Source organism: Carassius auratus, chromosome 31 (genome assembly GCF_003368295.1).
Source record: "Carassius auratus strain Wakin chromosome 31, ASM336829v1, whole genome shotgun sequence".
Classification (NCBI taxonomy): Eukaryota; Metazoa; Chordata; class Actinopteri; order Cypriniformes; family Cyprinidae; genus Carassius; species Carassius auratus.
The window spans coordinates 4,561,134-4,572,363 of record NC_039273.1 but is presented as its reverse complement, the minus strand read 5'-3'; the positions used below and the strand labels follow the sequence as shown (position 1 = coordinate 4,572,363).

Here is an 11,230-nt window from a genome sequence, read left to right as displayed (position 1 = left end):
TATATATATATATATATATATATATATATATATATATATATATATATATATATGCTGGTTTCACTCTCAAATTAACAATGACTGACGTAGTTCAACAGACTATAAATGTATGTGAAAGTAAAAGTGAATTATGGCTGGAACACTCCACTCATTTCTCTTATTTAATTCTGGAAACATCACTCGTGACGCGTCCCCTTTAAACTGCCCACCCTGCGGATAAGGTGAGGAGTGGTAGCGCGGACGGAGCGCGTGTCTCTAATCAGAAGTCTTTTGGTATGCACAGCAACGACTGACTGCAGATTCTATTTAACGCTTTAACTAACCGTCTAATGGTTTGTTGTGTGAACATCATGCAACAACTACTGAGACGTCGGCAAGCGAGGTAGACAGACAGGTAGGAAGAGATTCGAGACGTCTGTCGCTGCAGACTTCTTATGTATGATGTTCTGCATCTGTTCACATGTCAACATGACATCTTGAGAGAATTAGCATTTATACTGTATTGCAATCACTGTAAAAAGTAGTAGGGTGCAGCTGTCACATTAAGGTTCATTATAGATCTAACCCTTGATTCAACTGACTAGTCAAATTAAAACCTTTTGGCGAATAAAATGAATATGCAATTTTAGTTTTTGTTTTCAATAATGCATTTAACAGTGATAGTGCCATCACTTGTCATTAAGGGGACATGTCTTTGATAAATAAATAGTTATCTAATTTTAAATGAGATTGGCTCATTGGTCATTACTGTACTGTTAATTTTTATTCTGAATATGTATTAAGTTTAATTAAAAATATTTAAAATAAATTATTTGGATAACATTTGTATGGCTTGGTGGCATAAATGTACTGAGAAAAAAAGTATTAAAAAGTCTATTATTTCAGCCATTTTGTTGTCATGTGACCAGAATAAATAAATAACATACTGATCACATCAACTGGAAAACTTCATATACATATAAATCATGATTATAAAAATATATAGTTTTTTGAAACATTAAAAAGTTCTCAAGTTTCAAAGTGCAAAAAAAATTATTATCTCTGACATACTTTGTCACTGACGCCTCACACACTACACAATAAGCAGTAGTTTATCAGTCACTTAAAAGAGCGTTCCCATTAATTAAAAAATTGACTGTCCAATTATCAATGTAATCCCTGAAAGACTAATACTTACTTAATTGGCAAGCACGATGCTGTGCCTCCTGCAGAAATTTCACATTCATCTCTACTGTCGTTGTTACAACCTGTCTAGCAAGGCTGTGGTGCCCTTTAAGGACATCTTAATACCTCCTAAAATGTGGAATGAAGAGATCCTCCTTCCTTTGCATCATACACTTTTTTCCTGTTCTTTCCTCCTTGTCCTTCTCAAACAACCTGCTGTAAGGAAGCTCTGGGCTAGACTAGGACACACCCGCATACTGTACCTCTCTGCCCCTCCTCCTTGCCTGCCCCGTTATGCACAATACGCCGGTGCACAGAGAGCTACGACAGACAGCAGCAGCCGGGATTTAAGGAATCAGATGTGTGTTTGTCCTTTTCATCTCAGCCACACAGACGCTGGAGTGCTATCCTCACTTTGAGAAGGCTGTCGAGACTTCTGGGAACCTGAGGAACCACAGGGGTGATTTAAAACTTTATCCTAGCAGGTACAATGTCTCATTTCTGAATACGTAAACTGGACTATTGAATACATGATGCTTTATTCATTTATTTGGTATTTGTGTGTGCATTTTATTATCTACAGTTATGCATCATGTATAATATAATGAGGAGGGAGTGAAAAGAAAGAGACCACAAAGTCCTGTTAAAGTCTAAAATGTATTTTCTGCAGTTTAATATTTCATAGGTTGCTTCTGCTGAATATTTTAGAGCATGCTGGCACTGTTTGGGACAAGAAACAATCCGTTGAAATGCGTCCAACAAATATGTATACACATGTTGGCGCAGTGGATTAGACACATGCCTTTGGTGTGAGAGACCTGGGTTCGAATCCACTGTGAGACTCCAATGTGTCCCTGAGCAAGACATTTAACCGCTAGCCGCTCCAGAGGCGTGCAACCTCTGACATATATAGCAATTGTAAGTTGCTTTGGATAAAAGCGTCAGTTCTTTGAACATTTGGGTATTTCATAAAAAAGGAGGAGAAAAGGGATAGGGAATGCACTGAATGGATACAGCATGGTAGTTTTAGGATGTGCATGTCTCATAGAGAAGGGCATCTTTCACATGACTGCACTGTGAGAGAAGCAGTTTTATGTGAATGGATATTTGTCCATTGCAGCACACCAGAAATATTTGACAGGTCTTGTTGAAAAACTTCATTTTGTGGTGCATTCTTTAAGATGATCAAGGAACTTTGCTTTTGAATGCGTAACTAAATATGCTGTTTCGTATTGAATTGTGCTATATTTAACTTTCTGCCTAAGCTTGACATTTTGTACTGACTGTGTGGTCTCTCTCCTGAATATTATACTAGGGACACACTTACAGTATATTATGATAAACATTTTTCATAAATAATACAGAATATTTACCCCAACCATTTTTTTCCAAAGCAGGACACTTTTTTTAGTATAGTTTTTTTTGTTTGAATACTTAATATATATATATATATATATATATATATATATATATATATATATATATATATATATATATATTTCTTCATATATTATGTTGAAGATTTTTTTTTTTACTTTTTTTTTATTATTAAAATGTAATGATCGTAAGGCTAAGTCATTAGCATCACATTTTTAAACAATGGTAATAAGTGTCCCACATTACAGAATATTTTAGACCAGGGATGTCAGATTCAGTTCCTTGAGAGCCAACTCCAACCCTGATTAAATACACCTAAACCAGCTAATCAAGGTCTTCAGACTCACTAGAAACTTCCAGGCAGTTGTTTTGTAGCTGGTCGGAGCTCCTCTCCACTGCTGGACAGTGGCCCTCCAGGATTGGAGTTTGACACTTTAGACCCTCTGTGGACACAATCGTAAAAAAATCTGCATGCTGTCCTAAAATATCTTTTGTTGTCTTTCAGTTGACCCACCCTGTAGCACGCTGTGACCCTCAGAGGTCTATGGTGTCAAGCCCACTTTCGTGAGGATTTCCCACCCAGTGGTGCCCCGCCCCCGTGAAAAGTGCAGGCCTTACCCTCCCCCATAATGACTGTGGCTACAGGCGACCCCTCAGATGAGGCAGCAGCACACCCTGGTCTTCCTCAGGACTATGACCCGGGAACGGAGCAGGAGTGCTGTGAGCGAGTGGTAATCAACATTTCGGGTCTGCGTTTCGAGACACAGCTCAAGACCCTCTCGCAGTTCCCCGAAACATTACTAGGGGACCCCAAGAAGCGCATGAGGTACTTTGACCCGCTCAGGAATGAGTACTTTTTTGACAGAAGCCGCCCCAGCTTTGACGCCATCCTCTATTACTATCAATCGGGTGGAAGGTTGCGGCGCCCCGTCAATGTCACTTTGGACGTTTTCTCAGAGGAGATCCGCTTTTATGAGCTTGGAGAGGAAGCGATTGAGATGTTTCGGGAGGATGAGGGTTTTATCAAGGAGGAGGAGAGGCCATTGCCTGAAAATGAGTTTCAGAAGCAGGTCTGGTTGCTGTTCGAGTATCCAGAAAGTTCTGGACCGGCTAGGATTATAGCAATCATATCTGTCATGGTCATCCTCATCTCCATCGTCAGCTTCTGCCTGGAAACCTTGCCCATCTTCCACAGCGATGAGGAGATTCACAAAGTCCCAGTTGCTGTCACTAACTCCACAACCATTTACACATCCACCTACTTCACAGACCCTTTCTTCATTCTAGAGACGCTATGCATCATCTGGTTCTCCTTCGAGTTCTTGGTGCGCTTCTTTGCTTGCCCTAGTAAAGCCAACTTCTTTGTGAACATAATGAACATGATTGATGTGGTGGCCATCATTCCGTACTTCATCACGCTGGGAACGGAGTTGGCCGAGACAGCAGAAGATGGGCAGCAAGGGCAACAAGCCATGTCTCTCGCAATTCTGAGGGTCATCAGACTTGTACGAGTCTTCAGAATCTTCAAACTCTCCCGCCACTCGAAGGGACTTCAGATTCTTGGTCAGACCCTCAAAGCCAGCATGAGAGAGTTAGGACTTCTCATCTTTTTCCTCTTTATCGGAGTCATCCTCTTTTCCAGCGCAGTCTTCTTTGCAGAAGCTGACGAACCTGAGTCACAATTTTATAGTATCCCCGATGCGTTCTGGTGGGCTGTGGTTTCAATGACGACTGTTGGCTATGGAGATATGGTGCCCACAACCATCGGAGGAAAAATTGTCGGATCCCTCTGTGCCATTGCTGGCGTATTGACCATCGCCCTTCCTGTGCCCGTCATCGTCTCCAACTTCAACTACTTCTACCATCGAGAAACAGAAGGCGAGGAGCAGGCGCAGTATCTCCAAGTTAACGTGCCTAAAGCCGATTCACAAGAAGAGCTGAAGGGAAGTCGAAGTGGATCCACCATCAGCAAGTCGGACTACATGGAAGTCCAAGGAGGTGTCAACAACAGCAACGAGGACTTTCAGGAAGAGAACCTCAAAACAGCCAATTGCACTTTATCAGATACAAATTATGTTAATATCAAAAAAATGCTGACAGATGTCTAGTCATCTGGGGAGCAGGTACCACTTAAATTATAAAAGGACTAGTAAGCCATGTTCGAAGGAGGATTGTGAGGTTGAACACCTCAGTTATTGTCATGAGTTTTCCAATCTCCAATTCTTCATTGAAAGTCTAACTGTACATCTAGGTCCATCCACAATCCAAGTATTCATCAATGTTTGCATGGTCGTCGTCTATATCATCCAACACCTTATCTGGATCAGGAGCCAAGAATTTATAAGGAACTGGTACACAATTAAACAGCACATATATTTCTGTATATTCCATATATTTCCATCAACATCTTACTCTCAAAGTCAAGCTTCGCCAAAGAAATGTCATCTGTGTGCTCTATCTGCTGTTAAAAAGGTTTGGGGTCACATGCAGTACATGTATATGATATAAAGAATATTCACAGAAGTTTCATCCACAATCCTGCGGCTTGTTAAAGAACACCAATATTCACGTAGATTCAAGACAGGTGTCTATTATTTTTGCGGTTTGTGGTAATCAGGCTGGGAATGTCATTGAAAACTGCTTGCTTTTGTGTCGATAGCTATGTGTGGACCCAAACTAAGTATGTATGGACAGAACTTGTATCTACTCCTTCATGATTATCCTGCTGCAAAGCTTTTCAAGACAAGATGAATGTCTCTACATATCATATTTTATGTTATTTATAGTCTGCAGCATCTGGGTTCAATGTCATTCAGTGGCTTTTCTTTTCTCATTTCATGTCAGTTTTTATTTGCAGTTCTTCAGGAAAAGGAACACACAAAAACATATTAACACATTAAATGAATAATAAGCAAAATAACACCCTAGTGCCACAGAAAAAAAAATGCTTTATGTATTTTTTGTAAGAGTATACTGTTCAGTGTATATTCTGCTGGAAGCTGCAGAGGTTGGCCAAAATGTAGTTGATATTCAAATTACTTTGTCACTTAATGAGCCATCTTGTAGTTCACATTATAGTGTTGCATGGCCTCAAAACCAATCCTAATGGCATGGATTTTAAGCTCAAGAGAAAGTGATATACAGAAACTAGTTCAGAAGCTAGAATATGACGACAATATGTATCTTGGTCTGTATATATACATATACAGTATACATCTATTTTTATCTGCAAAGTTTTATTGTGATCGAAAGGTGCTGTTTTCAGTTTCAGGTTTTGGTTTGTGAGACAAAGTATAAAAAGACACTCAGCATTGCATTTGGATGGACAGTGTAGCATTAGGGCATTGATTGCTGGGACTCTGATTGTCTTAGCATCAGGTGACCTTGAAATCTAGACTTACAGGCTTACATACGTATCTTATGATGAAGAAACTCTATAATGACAAACCACAATGAATCGACAGAAATAAACTATGGAAGTCAATACTGGCTTTCTACAAATGGTAGAAACTTGGCTCCAACCACAGTTATTGTGGCCTTTCGTTCAACTTATAGCCATTATCAAGGCAGCAAAAACTCTTTTTTTTTATTCTCTTGACTCTTTAGACACAAAATCCTTAGACTCTATATGGATTGACTGATGATTTTATTATTTGATGTGGCACATGACTGTGTACCATTAGACGGTTTTTCACCCACATCCATTCCAATCTCTCACCTGGGCTTGCAGGTGCCTTTGTCTTTGTCTCTTTTTTGAGCAGACTTTATGTGCTGATGCTGCTAATTTAGAAGCAGATACTGCTTTCACAGCTGCTGCTAATTATGTATTCTTTTTAAAATTTAGAATATAGACAGCAATGCAACACGCACAATTCGGGTTGGTTTAACAAAGTGTATAATCCTGAATGTTAAACCAATCTATCCAAACTGACGCCCCACAATGCATAGCCAGTGCCTAAGAAATGTACTAAACGTCTTTTTGGATGCTTTAAAGCTGAAGTGTGTCTTTTTTATGTTAAAAACGGTCTGTAATCCATTTGTGGATTAATTTCCCCCGAAAGTGTGGCGCTTTCGAATTACTGCTCTGATGTATAAGCAGCACAACACAGCAACATTGGCTCAACCAGTGGACTTTAAAGCAAAACTATCTGTCTGACACATGGCAGACGGGGAGTGTTTGGAAGATTTCTTTTGAAAATCATTTTTGTAATTCCACTAGGGGAACAGAAATGACCCACTTCAGGTCTAATGCAGGCAAACAGCAGGTTTTCTATGCATGATTTCAGACAGTGTGCTGTTGGTAATTCGCATGTCATCCTAAACCATATACATTAACATTTTCACCCTAACTTTATATATAATGTGTGACCATAACATGTATTGTGACCATAACATGTATTGTGCTTTTGGTGCTAGACCTGGCAGTGTAAAATGTCAGGGCTATAACAGTACCTCTTTGAAGCCTTGTTTTTTCCCTCATTGGACAGGCACATCTGTGAAACACTTTTGCCTGGTGCACCAGTTTCTTGTATCACATTTGGTTTGTGTGTTGATTTTCTAAATGTCATTTGAAATGCTAAATGATGGCATTGAATGTCACAAAATCATTTGTTAGCATCTCATAATCAGCCTATAGTCACAGTTTAGAAAGGATGTGTATCATTTTTTTTTTTTTTTTGGCCTTCACAGAAGTTTTTGTTTTAAAATAAAAATGATGGGGAGGAAAGGCAAATTCAGTCAAAACCATATAACCATAAAGTCATTCTATTTATATTATTAATTCAATTTCATTTCAATTTATCACACAGATTTAAAGCAATAATTTTTTTAATTAAATTAAATGACTACTTTTCTCCTATTCAATGAGGGGGAAAAATGTAGACTAGCACAAGTTCTGGATCATCAAATGTTGGTGTTCTAAAACAGAAAAGATCCAATCCATACTACAAGATTGTTAAAACAATGTATAAATAAGCAATTTAGTTATTGGCTAATGTTAACCAAGAGTCAAATGGCTAGAAAAGGAACGTCATTTCAGAGGACACATTATTTATTTTTTCTTTTCTTTTACAAATCATACACCATTAATCCAGGACGATTACTGAGTAAATATGTAGATTTCATGTTAAAGCGTAAATGCACTGTTTAAAATACAGTGAAGTTGTACCTGTGAACCAGTGAACTGTTGTACTATGCTTTAATTGCCTTTGGCCTTATGAGTACATGACTAGGTTGCAGTGATTGAGACGAGTCCTGTATCTGTCCATCCCATGTTGTTGAGCCTGCAAAGAAAGTCTCTCTTATTGCTTAATTATGCAATACAGTGTTATATGTGTGTGTGTGTGTGTGTTGGCATGTGTGTATATCCATAAAGCTCTTAAGACCCTATAGCCTGTGCTCAACAGTCAGACCAAGGGATGTCTAGACTTATACAAAAATTTCAATTGGCAGAGAGTTGTATGAGTCAGTTTCACCCCATTCTGGCTGTAAAGGACAAGCCCCAAGACAATGAACGTTTTACACTCCTGTTAGTGTGATCCAGTATGTAATATTCACTCTACAAAGCAGCCATGTTTTTTAGGATGTAACCACTGAAAAACAGTATCTTCACTGTTACTGGATATAAAAAAGCACTTTACAAGCACCAGTGGACAATCTATGGTTTGAGTCATGCATATATCCCTCCCAAATGATCAATACTGCAAATACAACAAAAAGATGATATATGAAACCCAAGAGCTGTGTTGCTTGTTTCTTTCAATGTTGTCGTGCATTGTTTAAATGTCACAGATATGCTCAGAGCTATTTGGCAGATAATTTTAGAAAAGGAAATAATGATGGCATTGCATGTTTTCAGAACACCGGGAGCTTTTAGATGTCGATATTATTAGCTCATCCAGAGGAAAAGGTTGGTAGCTTCAAACCATTCAGGGAGAGGTGCCTGTTGGAATCTTCGATTTTACTCCACTGTAAGTGCTCAGTGTATAGTCCTCTGCACTTTCCACAGAGAGAAGGGTGTGCTAAAAACAGCCATTGGGAGCAAAATAGATCAAGATCATAGACAAGGCTGGTGTAGAAAGACTGACAATGTATATCGGCATAAGCTCTGGAGAGTTAGAAGTGTGCAAAGTGAGAAAGAGACTGTGTGTGTGTGTGTGTGTGTGTGTGTGTGTGTGTGTGTGTGTGTGTGTGTGTGTGTGTGTGTGTGTGTGTGTGTGTGTGTGTGTGTCAGTAACAATAGGAGGAGGACAGAATGTTCAAAAGAGACAAGAATAGATGACAAAGAGAGGGAGGCGCTGGATCAAATATGACACCTTTGTGAAATATTTACGGATAGTCAAAAGATTTTGTCCAGTTTCCTATTCCACCCTATTCATAGAGTATTGATTATGTTTATGTTACTCTCATATCTCGAGACTCTGTGCTGTTTAGCCACTGAGTAATGGTGATTCCTTTCTAATGCATTTTCTTTGTGCTGTTTCGGGAATCTGGATTGGTTTTATCATTTATATGAATGTGTATTGACACTCACTTTAGGGTCAGGAAGTTACAGACTATAAAGTGGGTATAGAAAAGAATAATTGCATTTTGTTGCTTAACAGCCTGAAATGAAGATGGACACAGTTTTTGTTTTATCTAGCTGTACTTACCCAGTGCAACCTATAACATCCAAATGAAAGATATAACACCAAAATGTAAGGGGAAAAAAATCCAATCACTGAGTTTAAAAAAGGAACACCCCCACTTGTAAACTGTATCTAATCACCTACTGGCACATAAAACCATTTGACTGTCAACTGTGATCAGCTGTGCTCATTTTGATTAGCTCAGCATGAAAATAGCATTCCAGGAGCATTTCAGTCCTTTGTAGTGCAATTGAAGCAAACAATAAGCTAAGGGTGGAAAAGCACTGTCAAGGCACAGGCACAAGTCAGGAAATGGATACAAAGAAATTTCAAAGGCTTGATCAAAGCCTAGAAGCACAGTGAAGTCTATTATTAAAAAGTGGAATGTATTTGGTACAACACAGACCCTTCCCGGATCAGGACGGTGCTCCAAATTGAATGAAAGAGCCTGGAGGAAACTGGTCAGAGAGGCGACCAAGAGGCCTACAGCCACTCTGAAGCAGCTGAAGTAATTTACGACAAAAAGTGGTCTTTGTGTGCAATAATATCACGAACTATCCACAAATGTGGCTTGTATAGGAGGGTTACAAAAAAAAGAAACTCCTCAAGAAAGGCCACATGCATTCTGACTGAGCTCTGCCAGAATGCACCTTGACAATTTTGAGGCAGATGTTGCAAAGAAGATCTAGCAAATATTGCAAAGTCTAGATGTGCAAAGTTAGACGAATCCCAACAGACTAAATGCTGTAATTAAAGCAAAAGGTGGTTCAACAAAATACAGACACAAGCTGGTGATCCTTTTTCCAATGCAATATTTTTGTTTATTACATGCTGGTGTTCTATCTTTCACTCGGATGTTATAAGTTGCACTCAGTAAGTACAGCTGGATAAAACAAAAACTGTGTCCATCTTCATTTCAGGCTGCAAAGCAATAAAAAAATAGATTATTTTATAGGGGGTGATTCTTTTCTATACCCACTGTATTTGCTATAAAAATATTTTTTTTATCCAAAGAGACTTGACAATAGGACAATTGAAGCAATCAAAGGCAACAACAAATTATTTTTTATAATAAATAAAAATGAAAACAAGAAGAAATATTAGGGAAAAGAATAGGGAATGCTAGTGTTAGAGTTAGAGACTACAAATTAGTGTGACAAATATGGATTTAAATTCGGGAAAATTCTACATACAAGCTTGTTTAATCCCAATGCCTCAGCGTGCTGGTGCTGCCCAAGGTAATGTTTCATTGAAAAGGAGAGCATAGATGCCCTCTAAAGGCTATGTGCTGAAATAAGGCACATATATTTTCACTGTCTAGCAGCAATTTTTTTGGTTTTGTTAATGAATTGTCTGAAAAATGTCTAGGTCATATTTCACTCACATTGCCCTAACCACCTGTGTTTGTTTACCACAGATATGCCGCATACTGTTGGATTTAACAGCCTCTGTCAGGTTTTCTATTAGGAAAAAATCAAGGATTTATTAACAAAAATCACTGAATATAGAGAGTAAGTCCCTGGAGTGTGTTATATTGACAAATAATAAATAATCTGATATGAGAAAGTTCAGCAAAAGATGTTGTAAAGAGTTGAGGGCTTTCCCAGACACTGAGTCATTATGACACATTTGGCTGAAACCAGGGTTATATCGTCCACTTGTGCAAGCCTCTTGTAAACTTCTAAAGCTGAACTTTTACTATGTAATGTTTGCCTAAGGTAATGTTTCATTGAAAAGGAGAGAATAGATGCCCTCTAAAGGCTATCTCCTGAAATAAGGCACATATATTTTCACTGTCTAGCGAGAGCAATTTTTTGGTTTTATGGATGAATTGTCTGGAAAATGTCTAGGTCATTTTTCATTCCACAATCAAAGAAAGATGAAAGATTTTTTTTAAATCCTGTTTAACATTAGAAATGTAATTAAATTCATAAACACATTCTTAATCTTTATTCTATTTTTATTTTATTTTATTTATTTATTTATTTTTTCACAATTAAGCACATCTTTACCCTACAATTATAATAAAAAAGGTCAAGATGTAGTGTTTTTAAAATTAAATT

The 11,230-nt window shown here is 38.2% G+C and overlaps 1 protein-coding gene across 1 annotated transcript; it reads left to right on the top strand.

Moving 5' to 3' along the window:
* Window positions 1–242: 242 nt before the first annotated feature.
* Window positions 243–8,270, top strand: LOC113050279 (potassium voltage-gated channel subfamily A member 2-like). The gene is made up of 3 exons (XM_026213089.1): window positions 243–394; window positions 1,388–1,649; window positions 3,047–8,270. The coding sequence occupies exon 3, from the start codon at window positions 3,171–3,173 to the stop codon at window positions 4,647–4,649; it is 1,479 nt and encodes a 492-aa protein (XP_026068874.1). The 5' UTR covers window positions 243–394; window positions 1,388–1,649; window positions 3,047–3,170; the 3' UTR covers window positions 4,650–8,270.
* Window positions 8,271–11,230: the final 2,960 nt, after the last annotated feature.

What these genes read in the sequence shown, in the direction of transcription:
- LOC113050279 (XM_026213089.1), top strand. Translation starts at nt 3,171, where the DNA reads ATGACTGTGGCTACAGGCGACCCCTCAGATGAGGCAGCAGCACACCCT.